We start from the raw sequence: 15,411 nt of genomic DNA on the forward strand, positions 1-15,411 counted from the left end.
CCAACAACTTTTTGATTCCTTCCTCTGCTCCTGATAATGTTCCTTTTCACAATTGTGCCGGTTGTCACCTGCTTTTTTCCTTTTTTTGTGAAATGGAAGGATCTTTCACTGCCGTGGGCCCAGTGCTGTAAACGACAAAGTGGCCGAGTATTTAAGGCGATGGACTGCTAATCCATTGTGCTCTGCATGCGTGAGTTCGAATCTCATCCTCGTCGACAAGTTGTGCTTATGACATGTTCGCTTTATGAAATTGAAATTCTTCCGTCCCTGAACCCTTAGTTCTCCTACCTAGTGTCCCTCCACGGCATTTCCAACAGCTTTTTTATTCCTTCCTCTGCTCCTGATAATGTTCCTTTTCACAATTGTGCCGGTTGTCACCTGCTTTTTTCCTTTTTTTGTGAAATGGAAGGATCTTTCACTGCCGTGGGCCCAGTGCTGTAAACAACGAGGTGGCCGAGTAGTTAAGGCGATGGACTGCTAATCCATTGTGCTCTGCACGCATGAGTTCGTATCTCATCCTCGTTGGTGAGTGATCTTTATGACATGTCCGCCTTATGAAATTGAAATTCTTCCGTCCCTGAACCCTTAGTTCTCCTACTTAGTGTCCATCCACTGCCTTTCCAACAACTCTTTGAATCCTTCTTCAGCTCCTGATAATGTTCCTTTTCACAATTGTGCCTGTTGTCACCTGCTTTTTTCCTTTTTTTGTGAAATGGAAGGATCTTTCACTGCCGTGGGCCTAGAGTGCCGTGGGCCTAGTGCTGTGTATGACGAGGTGGCCGAGTGGTTAAGGCGATGGACTGCTAATCCATTGTGCTCTGCACGCGTGAGTTCGAATCTCATCCTCCTCGGCAAGTTGTTCTTATGACATGTTCGCTTCATGAAATTGAAATTCTTCCGTCCCTGAACCCTTAGTTCTCCTACTTAGTGTCCCTCCACTGCATTTCCAACAACTTTTTGATTCTTTCCTCTGCTCCTGATAATGTTCCTTTTCACAATTGTGCCGGTTGTCACCTGCTTTATTCCTTTTTTTGTGAAATGGAAGGATCTTTCACTGCCGTGGGCCCAGTGCTGTAAATGACGAAGTGGCCGAGTGGTTAAGGCGATGGACTGCTAATCCATTGTGCTCTGCATGCGTGAGTTCGAATCTCATCCTCGTCGGCAATTGTTCTTATGAAATGTTCGCTTTATGAAATTGAAATTCTTCCGTCCCTGAACCCTTAGTTCTCTTACTTAGTGTCCCTCCACTGCATTTCCAACAACTTTTTGATTCCTTCCTCTGCTCCTGATAATGTTCCTTTTCACAATTGTGCCGGTTGTCACCTGCTTTTTTCCTTTTTTTGTGAAATGGAAGGATCTTTCACTGCCGTGGGCCCAGCGCTGTAAACGAAGAGGTGGCCGAGTGGTTAAGGCGATGGACTGCTAATCCATTGTGCTCTGCATGCGTGAGTTTCAATCTCGTCGGCGAGTCATCTTTGTGACAGGCCTTATGAAATTGAAATTCTGTTGTCCCTGAACTGTTACTGCTCCTTTTTAGTGTCCGCCTCCCCCACTGCCTTTCCAACAACTCTTTGAATCCTTCTTCAGCTCCTGATAATGTTCCTTTTCACAATTGTGCCTGTTGTCACCTGCTTTTTTCCTTTTTTTGTGAAATGGAAGGATCTTTCACTGCCGTGGGCCTAGAGTGCCGTGGGCCTAGTGCTGTGTATGACGAGGTGGCCGAGTGGTTAAGGCGATGGACTGCTGATCCATTGTGCTCTGCACGCGTGAGTTCGAATCTCATCCTCGTCGGCAAGTTGTTCTTATGACATGTTCGCTTCATGAAATTGAAATTCTTCCGTCCCTGAACCCTTAGTTCTCCTACTTAGTGTCCCTCCACTGCATTTCCAACAACTTTTTGATTCTTTCCTCTGCTCCTGATAATGTTCCTTTTCACAATTGTGCCGGTTGTCACCTGCTTTATTCCTTTTTTTGTGAAATGGAAGGATCTTTCACTGCCGTGGGCCCAGTGCTGTAAATGACGAAGTGGCCGAGTGGTTAAGGCGATGGACTGCTAATCCATTGTGCTCTGCACGCGTGAGTTCGAATCTCATCCTCGTCGGCAAGTTGTTCTTATGAAATGTTCGCTTTATGAAATTGAAATTCTTCCGTCCCTGAACCCTTAGTTCTCTTACTTAGTGTCCCTCCACTGCATTTCCAACAACTTTTTGATTCCTTCCTCTGCTCCTGATAATGTTCCTTTTCACAATTGTGCCGGTTGTCACCTGCTTTTTTCCTTTTTTTGTGAAATGGAAGGATCTTTCACTGCCGTGGGCCCAGCGCTGTAAACGAAGAGGTGGCCGAGTGGTTAAGGCGATGGACTGCTAATCCATTGTGCTCTGCATGCGTGAGTTTCAATCTCGTCGGCGAGTCATCTTTGTGACAGGCCTTATGAAATTGAAATTCTGTTGTCCCTGAACTGTTACTGCTCCTTTTTAGTGTCCGCCTCCCCCACTGCCTTTCCAACAACTCTTTGAATCCTTCTTCAGCTCCTGATAATGTTCCTTTTCACAATTGTGCCTGTTGTCACCTGCTTTTTTCCTTTTTTTGTGAAATGGAAGGATCTTTCACTGCCGTGGGCCTAGTGCCGTGGGCCTAGTGCTGTGAATGACGAGGTGGCCGAGTGGTTAAGGCGATGGACTGCTAATCCATTGTGCTCTGCACGCGTGAGTTCGAATCTCATCCTCGTCGGTGAGTCATCTTTATGACATGTCCGCCTTATGAAATTGAAATTCTTCCGTCCCTAAACCCTTAGTTCTCCTACTTAGCGTCCATCCACTGCCTTTCCAACAACTCTTTGATTCCTTCCTCTGCTCCTGATAATGTTCCTTTTTACAATTGTGCCTGTTGTCACCTGCTTTTTTCCTTTTTTTGTGAAATGGAAGGATCTTCCACTGCCGTGGGCCCAGTGCTGTAAACGACAAAGTGGCCGAGTATTTAAGGCGATGGACTGCTAATCCATTGTGCTCTGCATGCGTGAGTTCGAATCTCATCCTCGTCGACAAGTTGTGCTTATGACATGTTCGCTTTATGAAATTGAAATTCTTCCGTCCCTGAACCCTTAGTTCTCCTACTTAGTGTCCATCCACTGCCTTTCCAAAAACTCTTTGAATCCTTCTTCAGCTCCTGATAATGTTCCTTTTTACAAATGTGCCGGTTGTCACCTGCTTTTTTCCTTTTTTTGTGAAATGGAAGGATCTTTCACTGCCGTGGGCCTAGTGCCGTGGGCCTAGTGCTGTGAATGACGAGGTGGCCGAGTGGTTAAGGCGATGGACTGCTAATCCATTGTGCTCTGCATTTGTGAGTTCCAATCTCGTTGGCGAGTCATCTTTATGACATGTCGGCCTTATGAAATTGAAATTCTTGCGTCCCTAAACCCTTAGTTCTCCTACTTAGTGTCCATCCACTGCCTTTCCAACAACTCTTTGATTCCTTCCTCTGCTCCTGATAATGTTCCTTTTCACAATTGTGCCTGTTGTCACCTGCTTTTTTCCTTTTTTTGTGAAATGGAAGGATCTTCCACTGCCGTGGGCCCAGTGCTGTAAACGACAAAGTGGCCGAGTATTTAAGGCGATGGACTGCTAATCCATTGTGCTCTGCATGCGTGAGTTCGAATCTCATCCTCGTCGACAAGTTGTGCTTATGACATGTTCGCTTTATGAAATTGAAATTCTTCCGTCCCTGAACCCTTAGTTCTCCTACCTAGTGTCCCTCCACGGCATTTCCAACAACTTTTTTATTCCTTCCTCTGCTCCTGATAATGTTCCTTTTCACAATTGTGCCGGTTGTCACCTGCTTTTTTCCTTTTTTTGTGAAATGGAAGGATCTTTCACTGCCGTGGGCCCAGTGCTGTAAACGACGAGGTGGCCGAGTGGTTAAGGCGATGGACTGCTAATCCATTGTGCTCTGCATTTGTGAGTTCCAATCTCGTTGGCGAGTCATCTTTATGACATGTCGGCCTTATGAAATTGAAATTCTTTTGTCCCTGAACTGTTACTGCTCCTTTTTAGTGTCCGCCTCCCCCACTGCCTTTCCAACAACTCTTTGAATCCTTCTTCAGCTCCTGATAATGTTCCTTTTCACAATTGTGCCTGTTGTCACCTGCTTTTTTGCTTTTTTTGTGAAATGGAAGGATCTTCCACTGCCGTGGGCCCAGTGCTGTAAATGAAGAAGTGGCCGAGTGGTTAAGGCGATGGACTGCTAATCCATTGTGCTCTGCACGCATGAGTTCGTATCTCATCCTCGTTGGTGAGTCATCTTTATGACATGTCCGCCTTATGAAATTGAAATTCTTCCGTCCCTGAACCCTTAGTTCTCCTACTTAGTGTCCATCCACTGCCTTTCCAACAACTCTTTGAATCCTTCTTCAGCTCCTGATAATGTTCCTTTTCACAATTGTGCCTGTTGTCACCTGCTTTTTTCCTTTTTTTGTGAAATGGAAGAATCTTTCACTGCCGTGGGCCTAGAGTGCCGTGGGCCTAGTGCTGTGTATGACGAGGTGGCCGAGTGGTTAAGGCGATGGACTGCTAATCCATTGTGCTCTGCACGCGTGAGTTCGAATCTCATCCTCGTCGGTGAGTCATCTTTATGACATGTCCGCCTTATGAAATTGAAATTCTTCCGTCCCTAAACCCTTAGTTCTCCTACTTAGTGTCCATCCACTGCCTTTCCAACAACTCTTTGATTCCTTCCTCTGCTCCTGATAATGTTCCTTTTTACAATTGTGCCTGTTGTCACCTGCTTTTTTCCTTTTTTTGTGAAATGGAAGGATCTTTCACTGCCGTGGGCCCGGTGCTGTAAACAACGAGGTGGCCGAGTGGTTAAGGCGATGGACTGCTAATCCATTGTGCTCTGCACGCATGAGTTCGTATCTCATCCTCGTCGGTGAGTCATCTTTATGACATGTCCGCCTTATGAAATTGAAATTCTTCCGTCCCTGAACCCTTAGCTCTCCTACTTAGTGTCCATCCACTGCCTTTCCAACAACTCTTTGAATCCTTCTTCAGCTCCTGATAATGTTCCTTTTCACAATTGTGCCTGTTGTCACCTGCTTTTTTCCTTTTTTTGTGAAATGGAAGGATCTTTCACTGCCGTGGGCCTAGAGTGCCGTGGGCCTAGTGCTGTGTATGACGAGGTGGCCGAGTGGTTAAGGCGATGGACTGCTAATCCATTGTGCTCTGCACGCGTGAGTTCGAATCTCATCCTCGTCGGTGAGTCATCTTTATGACATGTCCGCCTTATGAAATTGAAATTCTTCCGTCCCTAAACCCTTAGTTCTCCTACTTAGTGTCCATCCACTGCCTTTCCAACAACTCTTTGATTCCTTCCTCTGCTCCTGATAATGTTCCTTTTTACAATTGTGCCTGTTGTCACCTGCTTTTTCCCTTTTTTTGTGAAATGGAAGGATCTTTCACTGCCGTGGGCCCGGTGCTGTAAACAACGAGGTGGCCGAGTGGTTAAGGCGATGGACTGCTAATCCATTGTGCTCTGCACGCGTGGGTTCGTATCTCATCCTCGTCAGTGAGTCATCTTTATGACATGTCCGCCTTATGAAATTGAAATTCTTCCGTCCCTGAACCCTTAGTTCTCCTACTTAGTGTCCATCCACTGCCTTTCCAAAAACTCTTTGAATCCTTCTTCAGCTCCTGATAATGTTCCTTTTTACAAATGTGCCGGTTGTCACCTGCTTTTTTCCTTTTTTTGTGAAATGGAAGGATCTTTACTGCCGTGGGCCTAGTGCTGTGTATGACGAGGTGGCCGAGTGGTTAAGGCGATGGACTGCTAATCCATTGTGCTCTGCATGCGTGAGTTTCAATCTCGTCGGCGAGTCATCTTTGTGACAGGCCTTATGAAATTGAAATTCTGTTGTCCCTGAACTGTTACTGCTCCTTTTTAGTGTCCGCCTCCCCCACTGCCTTTCCAACAACTCTTTGAATCCTTCTTCAGCTCCTGATAATGTTCCTTTTCAAAATTGTGCCTGTTGTCACCTGCTTTTTTCCTTTTTTTGTGAAATGGAAGGATCTTTCACTGCCGTGGGCCTAGTGCCGTGGGCCTAGTGCTGTGAATGACGAGGTGGCCGAGTGGTTAAGGCGATGGACTGCTAATCCATTGTGCTCTGCACGCGTGAGTTCGAATCTCATCCTCGTCGGTGAGTCATCTTTATGACATGTCCGCCTTATGAAATTGAAATTCTTCCGTCCCTAAACCCTTAGTTCTCCTACTTAGTGTCCATCCACTGCCTTTCCAACAACTCTTTGATTCCTTCCTCTGCTCCTGATAATGTTCCTTTTTACAATTGTGCCTGTTGTCACCTGCTTTTTTCCTTTTTTTGTGAAATGGAAGGATCTTCCACTGCCGTGGGCCCAGTGCTGTAAACGACAAAGTGGCCGAGTATTTAAGGCGATGGACTGCTAATCCATTGTGCTCTGCATGCGTGAGTTCGAATCTCATCCTCGTCGACAAGTTGTGCTTATGACATGTTCGCTTTATGAAATTGAAATTCTTCCGTCCCTGAACCCTTAGTTCTCCTACTTAGTGTCCATCCACTGCCTTTCCAAAAACTCTTTGAATCCTTCTTCAGCTCCTGATAATGTTCCTTTTCACAAATGTGCCGGTTGTCACCTGCTTTTTTCCTTTTTTTGTGAAATGGAAGGATCTTTCACTGCCGTGGGCCTAGTGCCGTGGGCCTAGTGCTGTGAATGACGAGGTGGCCGAGTGGTTAAGGCGATGGACTGCTAATCCATTGTGCTCTGCATTTGTGAGTTCCAATCTCATTGGCGAGTCATCTTTATGACATGTCGGCCTTATGAAATTGAAATTCTTGCGTCCCTAAACCCTTAGTTCTCCTACTTAGTGTCCATCCACTGCCTTTCCAACAACTCTTTGATTCCTTCCTCTGCTCCTGATAATGTTCCTTTTTACAATTGTGCCTGTTGTCACCTGCTTTTTTCCTTTTTTTGTGAAATGGAAGGATCTTCCACTGCCGTGGGCCCAGTGCTGTAAACGACAAAGTGGCCGAGTATTTAAGGCGATGGACTGCTAATCCATTGTGCTCTGCATGCGTGAGTTCGAATCTCATCCTCGTCGACAAGTTGTGCTTATGACATGTTCGCTTTATGAAATTGAAATTCTTCCGTCCCTGAACCCTTAGTTCTCCTACCTAGTGTCCCTCCACGGCATTTCCAACAACTTTTTTATTCCTTCCTCTGCTCCTGATAATGTTCCTTTTCACAATTGTGCCGGTTGTCACCTGCTTTTTTCCTTTTTTTGTGAAATGGAAGGATCTTTCACTGCCGTGGGCCCAGTGCTGTAAACGACGAGGTGGCCGAGTGGTTAAGGCGATGGACTGCTAATCCATTGTGCTCTGCATTTGTGAGTTCCAATCTCGTTGGCGAGTCATCTTTATGACATGTCGGCCTTATGAAATTGAAATTCTTTTGTCCCTGAACTGTTACTGCTCCTTTTTAGTGTCCGCCTCCCCCACTGCCTTTCCAACAACTCTTTGAATCCTTCTTCAGCTCCTGATAATGTTCCTTTTCACAATTGTGCCTGTTGTCACCTGCTTTTTTCCTTTTTTTGTGAAATGGAAGGATCTTCCACTGCCGTGGGCCCAGTGCTGTAAATGAAGAAGTGGCCGAGTGGTTAAGGCAATGGACTGCTTATCCATTGTGCTCTGCACGTGTGAGTTTGAATCTCATCCTCGTCGACAAGTTGTCCTTATGACATGTTCGCTTTATGAAATTGAAATTCTTCCGTCCCTGAACCCTTAGTTCTCCTACTTAGTGTCCCTCCACTGCATTTCCAACAACTTTTTGATTCCTTCCTCTGCTCCTGATAATGTTCCTTTTCACAATTGTGCCGGTTGTCACCTGCTTTTTTCCTTTTTTTGTGAAATGGAAGGATCTTTCACTGCCGTGGGACCAGGGTTGTAAACGAAGAGGTGGCCGAGTGGTTAAGGCGATGGACTGCTAATCCATTGTGCTCTGCATGCGTGAGTTCCAATCTCGTCGGCGAGTCATCTTTATGACATGTCGGCCTTATGAAATTGAAATTCTTTTGTCCCTGAACTGTTACTGCTCCTTTTTAGTGTCCGCCTCCCCCACTGCCTTTCCAACAACTCTTTGAATCCTTCTTCAGCTCCTGATAATGTTCCTTTTCACAATTGTGCCTGTTGTCACCTGCTTTTTTCCTTTTTTTGTGAAATGGAAGGATCTTTCACTGCCGTGGGCCTAGTGCCGTGGGCCTAGTGCTGTGAATGACGAGGTGGCCGAGTGGTTAAGGCGATGGACTGCTAATCCATTGTGCTCTGCACGCGTGAGTTCAAATCTCATCCTAGTCGGTGAGTCATCTTTATGACATGTCCGCCTTATGAAATTGAAATTCTTCCGTCCCTGAACCCTTAGTTCTCCTACTTAGTGTCCATCCACTGCCTTTCTAACAACTCTTTGAATCCTTCTTCAGCTCCTGATAATGTTCCTTTTCACAATTGTGCCTGTTGTCACCTGCTTTTTTTCTTTTTTTGTGAAATGGAAGGATCTTTCACTGCCGTGGGCCCAGTGCTGTAAAAGATGAAGTGGCCGTACCCGCCAAGAATTGGACTGCAAATACATCTTAACAATATCCGAACCACATTAGTAAAAAATTCCGAACATCTGGAAAATATTCCGAACAACTGCTCATTTCTAACACATTTTGAACCATTCTGAACAGAGGTGGGTCTTGGGGTGACGTTGACGTGACGTAAAATTGCAGAAGACTATCAGCGCACTGAGTGAAAGAGCCAGTACTGCATAGAGCATTTATTTAAGACATACGAAAGAAAAGAGCAACAGAAAAATAGGTATGTAAATGCAAATTATATGTATAATATGTTGTATATATGTAATATGTTGATTGACCGGTGTAGATAGTAAACGTATTCTTATTGTTTGTAACTTTTCCGCTGAATTTACCTCAGAGAACGTGGTACAGTACGCGTACAGTAGATGTAGGTTACTGTACATCCATGCTAAATTGAGTAACCTACTTGGTCTTTGTCAGCGTAACAAAAAAAAGAATATCGATATGTACAGGCAAATTATTCTATGGATTTACGATTTGAATACATGTTTTTATGTCGGTCCTGGTATTATACACTACTACTGTACCCAAACGATCACGACTGTACATCGATGCTAAGTAGTTGTTCTTTTTCAGCGTAACAAAAAAAAAATATGTCGATATGTACAGGCAAATGATAGTATGGACGTATGATTTGTATAGCTACATGTTTTTATTTCAGTCCTGGTATTTAAATTGTCGATGTCGACTCACTGCCCCCATAGTACAGTCCCCGCTGTGAAATTTAACTTTCCCGCTGAATTTACCTCAGAGAACGTAGTGGTACAGTACGCGTACAGTAGATGTAGCTACTGTACGACTGTACAGTACATCAATGCTAAATTGAGTAGTTACTTGGTCTTTGTCAGCGTAACAAAAAAAAGAACAGCGATATGTACATGCAAATTATTCTATGGACGTACGAATACATGTTTTTATGTCGGTCCTGGTATTTAAATTGTCGATGTAGACTCATTTCCCCCATAGTACAGTCCCCTCTGTGAGATGCAACTTTCCCGCTGACTTTAATTTGACCTCAGAAGTACAGTAGAGACAGCAGAACAAAATATTGTTCATCATACTACATTGATGATACGTTGACCAGGTTGTTGACATAACAAAATTAAGTTGATGTGTTGGAGTACAAGCATATGGAAGTATTAATTTTATAAAATGGGATGATCCTGGTATTACTGTACAATAGCCAGAGCAACCCATCACAACTGTACGTCTATGCTACATTGATTGAGAATGTAATCACAACAGAGAACTTGGTCGTTTAGTCTAACGTAGCTCATGTTTGCAGATATGACCAAGACGGGGAAGCCAGACTCGTACTGGAGAGACAGCTGCCAAAAATATGCCCAGGGCAGCTACCAGTTTTCCACAGGCAAAAGGCCCGGTGGTAAGAAATGGAAAAGAGCCCTGGAGTGTATCGATGCTTGCCCGCTGCAGAGCAAGAGCAAGGTGGATCTGTTCGGGAGACACCTAAAATGCTCTTGTGGGTTCCATAAGGTAGGTTATATGATGATTTATTTAATTTAAGTGATGACAAGTTGCTGTAGCATGTAGTAGATTATTTGTTGGATCATACCCTATTTGCACACATTTGGATACAACTAACAGTGTAGGATCATTGGTGAAATTATTTATTATGAGCCTCTCTTGTACTTGAAATCCTGCCTCCCCCCTTCAGTCAGATGCATCAGAGGCAGGTGGAGGCTCCTTTGAGGCAGGAGAAGGCTCCAGGCAGGCAGGAGAAGGCTCCAAGCAGGCAGGAGAAGGCTCCAGACAGGCAGGTGGAGGCTCCTGTGAGGCAGGAGAAGGCTCCAGACAGGCAGGTGGAGGCTCCTGTGGGGCAGGAGAAGGCTCCAGACAGGCAGGTGGAGGCTCCTTTGAGGCAGGAGAAGGCTCCAGGCAGGCAGGAGAAGGCTCCAGGCAGGCAGGAGAAGGCTCCAGGCAGGCAGGTGGAGGCTCCTGTGGGGCAGGAGAAGGCTCCAGACAGGCAGGTGGAGGCTCCAGTCAGGCAGGAGGAGGCTCCAGACAGGCAGGAGAAGGCTCAAGGCAGGCAGGAGAAGGCTCAAGGCAGGCAGGCGGAGGCTCCTGTGCAGACAGAACAGTAAAGTGCTGTCAGTGCAATCAGGTTGTGGAGGCAGAACAATTCTCCATGCACCTTTCTGACCGCCATGTAGAGGAGACATGTGACACCTGTGGGGCCAAGGTCCAAGGTTCTGTTGGCCTGTTGGAGCATATAGAACAGTTCCATTATTTATCCTGGTTGGCTCAACCTCCATCGCCAACTTCAACAGGTAGCTCCACCACACCATCTCCAAGGCCCACACCATCTCCAAGGCCCACACCATCTCCAAGGCTAACGGCCACACCATCTCCAAGGCCCACACCATCTCCAAGGCCCACACCATGTCCACGGCCCACACCATCTCCAAGGCCCACACCATCTCCAAGGCTAACGGCCACACCATCTCCAAGGCCCGCACTATCTCCAAGGCCCACACCATCTCAAAGGCTAACGGCCACACCATCTCCAAGGCCCACACTATCTCCAAGGCCCACACCATCTCCAAGGCTAACGGCCACACCATCTCCAAGGCCCACGCCATCTCCAAGGCCCACAGCATCTCCAAGGCTAACGGCCTCACCGTCTCCAAGGCCCACACCATCTCCGCCGACAACTACATCTCTGCTCCCTCCTCCAACAGGTTGCTCCAGCACGCCACGCCACACTCCTCAAACTCCACTTAGGCCAGCTTCCATTGATTGGGAAGCTTTTCTCCCCAATCAATTCAAAAAAGTTATACAGCCAGCAGATCGGGTGTGGATTGCCAAGGTCCTCTATGAGCCTACAGGTCAGCTGAGGCAGAAAATGGAGGCGTGCTGGTTTCATCCACCACTGCAGCACAAACCGTCTCCTCCCGAGCCCGGGTGGCACTTCCGGCAGAGGATGTTCCTCTGGGCACCAATGAGGATGTGGGGGATTCCTCTGAAATGTACGCGGTGTGACCGGAAAATGCACCACTCCGGGATCTACCCGAAGGTGAGGGAGGTGATAGATGTGGATACCCGCTACTACTTGGTGGGAGGGGACTATCCACGTTGCAGCAAGTGTATGCTGCCGGTCTGCCCATGGAGCCAGGAAATCCTTGCTCAACTGGATGTGGCACATAGGAGCCTCTTTCCCGCTGTCCTCACTACACAGCTAGCCCTGGATAGGAAGTGTATGACTTTCCTGAAGCCAAGGACCAGTGGGAATAGTTCTTCCTACCTCCAGTCTGCAGTAGAGGAAGCACACAGTGAGGAGTGGGCACGTCAGACCATCCGCTACCTGTCTGACTGTGAGCTTCATTTGAAGATGGCTACCTTCGTCTCTTCTGCAGCTGTCCATCTTCCTCCTCCACCCTTCAGGCCCCTTCCACTTGCCCAGTGGTTTGAGACGGTCCACTCTAATGACATCCTCAGCCACCTGGAAGAGATGAAGGGGGTGATCACCTCTACCTATGGTAGAATTCTGAAGATGGACTCTACAAAGAAGGTGAGGGTTTTAGCATTACTTGTATTTACTCTGATGTTAACCAATTGGAATGGATATAAATAGTTTACTTTATCATCCCAATGATGAAATAGTATTAATTTTAGTAAGCTTGTACCGTTTTTTTAGAAAGTTCTGTTTTTGTTTGTTTTTCAGATCACCAAGAAGCTGGCTGGCAGTATAGGGGACACCGCTGCATGGATGTCCAACATCGGCAACGAGCTTGGCCAGGTTCTGAACAGTGTTCTGACGACAGGTGAAGGTGCAGGGCTGGAAGAGTTGTGCCAGGGCATCGTCACACGTTATGAGAATGCTGGACAAGCTGAGCCTGAGGCTATCTATGTTGACTGGGACTGCTGCAGCCAGTCAGGTGGGATGCTGAAATTGTTACTTTATGAAATATACATTGCAGATTACAGTATGTAATTAACTTAAGTTAATTATGATGTAAAAAAAAAATATTACACAAAAAATAGATGATCACATCTGTAATAATCAATGTTTGTCTTTCACAGGTGTGTCGTCAGTGCTGAGACTCTTTCGACCATGGAAGTTGGTCGTCCGTTTAGACGTCTTCCACTTCATGCGAAGGTTTAACTGCGGCCTCACTACTGAGCACCACCCTCTCTACGGTACCTTTTGCTCCAAACTTTCTGCCTGTATCTTTGAGTGGGATCAGGAGGATGTGCAGCGGCTTAAGGAGGCCAAGAAAGGGGAGTGGAAGAGCAGCCATGGCGGAAATGCTCCCACTGAGGCACTGCTCTTGGCCAGTATCAGCACTGGTGAAATGGCAAAGCACTGCAGGCGGAGGACCCGTGCCATGGAGGAGATCCGGGTCATGATTTCGGGGCTGCTCGAATCAATGTGGGAGCTGACTGACACCACGGGGCTGCGTCTGGTGAACCCTGACAGCATGCACCATGTGCATCGAGAGTTTTCACCGCCACCAGTGTGCTTTTGTTCCAGGTAAATTTAAAATGTTAACTTGCCGTATGCTGTTAAAAAAAAGTTGGTGTTATGACATAGTGCACTTGAATTATTCAAATAACAATGTAACTGTCACTTTGTATTTAATAGGTGTTAATATCTATTGACTTCATATTAATGGTTGACCTAACCTGAGTATTTTGTTTCTTAGGCTTTCGATGCAATGCATTGCACGCACAAATGTACATGCTGGAGGGGGTATCGAGGTGGAACATGAACCGGGCAAAGGAAGCTGTAGCTGTGGTGGGGGCATCAACCCTGAGGACATTTCATGTTCGCTTGATGTCTCACCTAAACAGCATGAGCCAGCGGGTCCTTGGTTGTTCTCTGGTTCCAGAATTCACCCCACCTGGAAAACCTACTGGTAAGATAGCTCTCAGATCAGCACTGACCATTTGAGTATTACTTCCTCTCCCACTTTTCTTTTCTCTGCCACCCCCAGCCCTCCTCGGAGGACATGGGAGTGGGAGTGAAGATCGTGCTGTACATGGAGGAGATGTGTCTGTGTTTGTGTCCTTTCCTCTTCTTTGACTATGTGTTTAAACACTGTGTTACAGGCGAGCGCATTGCAGTGGAGTACCTGTTGGCCCAGTCCAATAGAGGCCACCTGCTGGTCCCACAGCAGCTGCCAGATATCTCCACAGAGGAGCTCGAGGACGACGGGGGTGAACCCGACGTCACGGTGTGCCAGGTAGCTGACCTTAGGGAAGGTGATCCTGATCCCCCAATATGTGCCGTGGAAGCCCAGGTGACACTGGAGGGTGACAGTGGACCCAGATCCCTGGATGAGGACATCATTGTGGAGGAAGACGACACACAAGACTGCACATCAGACCAGGTAATGTAACACCTTTCTCAAAAACAAGATATGTAACAAGTTCGCTAATGATATGCCACAAGTATCATACGTTTGTCAAGTAAAACGTCAAGTATTACGTTTTATGGAGAGAGAAAAAAGGTCAACATTGCTCAAATAGTTCAAAGAAATTGACACATTTATGTACATGTTTTTTTCATGATTATCACTTTTCAGAAGAGCCGATGTGACTCCAGAGGTGTCTTGGGCTGGGATGCGGTTGATGACCTGGCAGCCTACCTGGTTGGCCTGAACCGAACCATCACTGCCTTATCGGCAAAAGAGGAGGCTGACATTGTCCATCTCTACATGGCTCTTCCTACTATGGACAAGGAACCTGTGAGGTTCGGCCAGAAAGCAAGGAAGAAGACCGTGGCTTGGACCTTGGAGAGTGCCCAGGAAGCCGAGTGGCTCTGCTCCTGGACAGCAGGCGGCAGAGAGGTGATTTGACACAATTCATAATCATTTCAGTTCATTACGAATCATTGAATCAGTAGGCTGTACTGCATCAAACCAAGATTGAAAAACTTATGGTGAATTTCAAATATTATTTTGTGATTATATTAGTTTGTTGGGGGCAAATTGGGCTGTTCACAGGTGACATTGATATGGTTGCTATTACCATTTTTCTTAGTTTACAGCCTTGTTTAAAGTCCGGACCATATCATCCTTCTTTCCCACAGACTGTTCATGACTCACAGGCAGGCAGCCCAGGACCCCGAAGTCCACAGGGTCAGCGAATGTGTTTGCCTGAGACTTTTAAAAGAGTTTCAGCAAGCACGAAACAGGCCCAAGGACACAAGGAGTAGAACTCTGCCCATCCCGCAGTCCATTGTGGTGGCCTACAGCCATCTGAAACAGCTGCTGGAGGACAGCAGGGTTGTTCTGGAGAAGACCAACGTGGTTCTGATACCAGTTAACAACACAACAGTCTCTTCTTGGTGAGTCTTGTTTTTTACGTTTGTACCTTTCCTATACAATGATGACATTATATTATTAAACTGCAAGAAAAACTTTCACCTGCTTGCTTGTTAGAAAATACTAAACATAGGAGGATAGGCTACTATGTATGAAATAACTAACTGAAGCTACTGTATGCATTTTTGTTTTTTAGGCTGCTTTTAGGAGGGATAAGAGGAAGGACAGGGACATGCTGCTGCAGGGCACCGTACTCCCCAAACGGTTTGAACTGGCCAAGGACTCACTCCCTGAAGCCCAGACTCTTCCAGGTGCTCCTGTGCAGCATGGGCATGAGGTCATGGAGTTTGAGGAGCCAGAAAACCGGGAGGGTGAGGCAGTGATACGCCCTCGGCATAGTGTTCGATCTGCCTTGGCACAGCACTACCAGCCTGGGTCATATGTATGGCCTGGTTCTGCTGGCTCT

The 15,411-nt window shown here is 46.5% G+C and overlaps 2 protein-coding genes, 1 long non-coding RNA gene and 12 other non-coding genes across 16 annotated transcripts in view; 14 read left to right on the forward strand and 1 right to left on the reverse strand.

The window, feature by feature from the left end:
• The first annotated feature begins 443 nt into the window (after positions 1-443).
• On the forward strand, positions 444-525 carry trnas-gcu (transfer RNA serine (anticodon GCU)). Its single transcript has one exon. It is a non-coding gene; the product is annotated as a tRNA-Ser (tRNA).
• Positions 526-769: 244 nt separating this feature from the next.
• trnas-gcu (transfer RNA serine (anticodon GCU)) lies at positions 770-851 on the forward strand. Its single transcript has one exon. It is a non-coding gene; the product is annotated as a tRNA-Ser (tRNA).
• Positions 852-1,079: 228 nt separating this feature from the next.
• trnas-gcu (transfer RNA serine (anticodon GCU)) lies at positions 1,080-1,161 on the forward strand. The gene has a single exon. It is a non-coding gene; the product is annotated as a tRNA-Ser (tRNA).
• A 548-nt stretch (positions 1,162-1,709) lies between these two features.
• Positions 1,710-1,791, forward strand: trnas-gcu (transfer RNA serine (anticodon GCU)). The gene has a single exon. It is a non-coding gene; the product is annotated as a tRNA-Ser (tRNA).
• A 228-nt stretch (positions 1,792-2,019) lies between these two features.
• On the forward strand, positions 2,020-2,101 carry trnas-gcu (transfer RNA serine (anticodon GCU)). Its single transcript has one exon. It is a non-coding gene; the product is annotated as a tRNA-Ser (tRNA).
• Positions 2,102-2,648: 547 nt separating this feature from the next.
• On the forward strand, positions 2,649-2,730 carry trnas-gcu (transfer RNA serine (anticodon GCU)). The gene has a single exon. It is a non-coding gene; the product is annotated as a tRNA-Ser (tRNA).
• Positions 2,731-4,531: 1,801 nt separating this feature from the next.
• trnas-gcu (transfer RNA serine (anticodon GCU)) lies at positions 4,532-4,613 on the forward strand. The gene has a single exon. It is a non-coding gene; the product is annotated as a tRNA-Ser (tRNA).
• A 228-nt stretch (positions 4,614-4,841) lies between these two features.
• On the forward strand, positions 4,842-4,923 carry trnas-gcu (transfer RNA serine (anticodon GCU)). Its single transcript has one exon. It is a non-coding gene; the product is annotated as a tRNA-Ser (tRNA).
• A 244-nt stretch (positions 4,924-5,167) lies between these two features.
• On the forward strand, positions 5,168-5,249 carry trnas-gcu (transfer RNA serine (anticodon GCU)). Its single transcript has one exon. It is a non-coding gene; the product is annotated as a tRNA-Ser (tRNA).
• A 228-nt stretch (positions 5,250-5,477) lies between these two features.
• On the forward strand, positions 5,478-5,559 carry trnas-gcu (transfer RNA serine (anticodon GCU)). Its single transcript has one exon. It is a non-coding gene; the product is annotated as a tRNA-Ser (tRNA).
• A 546-nt stretch (positions 5,560-6,105) lies between these two features.
• On the forward strand, positions 6,106-6,187 carry trnas-gcu (transfer RNA serine (anticodon GCU)). The gene has a single exon. It is a non-coding gene; the product is annotated as a tRNA-Ser (tRNA).
• Positions 6,188-8,295: 2,108 nt separating this feature from the next.
• Positions 8,296-8,377, forward strand: trnas-gcu (transfer RNA serine (anticodon GCU)). The gene has a single exon. It is a non-coding gene; the product is annotated as a tRNA-Ser (tRNA).
• A 906-nt stretch (positions 8,378-9,283) lies between these two features.
• Positions 9,284-12,441, reverse strand: LOC146286161 (uncharacterized). Of its 2 annotated transcripts, none has more exons than XR_014758554.1 (3): positions 12,303-12,441; positions 12,016-12,118; positions 9,284-10,740 (listed from the first exon to the last, which is right to left on the reverse strand). It is a non-coding gene; the product is annotated as an uncharacterized LOC146286161 (long non-coding RNA). The 2 variants fall into 2 exon arrangements; XR_014758553.1 differs by lacking the exon at positions 9,284-10,740 and adding an exon at positions 11,808-11,927.
• On the forward strand, positions 12,386-14,844 carry LOC146286162 (uncharacterized). Its single transcript, XM_084700857.1, is given in 7 exon segments — positions 12,386-12,554; positions 12,700-13,108; positions 13,110-13,150; positions 13,323-13,535; positions 13,729-14,009; positions 14,205-14,468; positions 14,711-14,844. Coding segments are annotated over 7 exon segments (1,503 nt in total). The 3' UTR covers positions 14,837-14,844.
• LOC146286163 (uncharacterized) overlaps positions 14,834-15,411 on the forward strand; it is a 2,051-nt gene continuing 1,473 nt past the window's right edge. The window contains exons 1-2 of the mRNA XM_084700858.1: positions 14,834-14,968; positions 15,142-15,411. The exon at positions 15,142-15,411 is cut by the window's right edge and continues 1,473 nt beyond it. Of these exons, the coding sequence (XP_084556984.1) occupies positions 15,178-15,411 (234 nt within the window). The 5' untranslated portion in view covers positions 14,834-14,968; positions 15,142-15,177. The remainder of the gene's footprint in view (positions 14,969-15,141) is intronic.

This window comes from Hypomesus nipponensis, chromosome 6, assembly GCF_054491055.1.
Source record: "Hypomesus nipponensis isolate SF chromosome 6, ASM5449105v1, whole genome shotgun sequence".
Lineage (NCBI taxonomy): Eukaryota > Metazoa > Chordata > Actinopteri > Osmeriformes > Osmeridae > Hypomesus > Hypomesus nipponensis.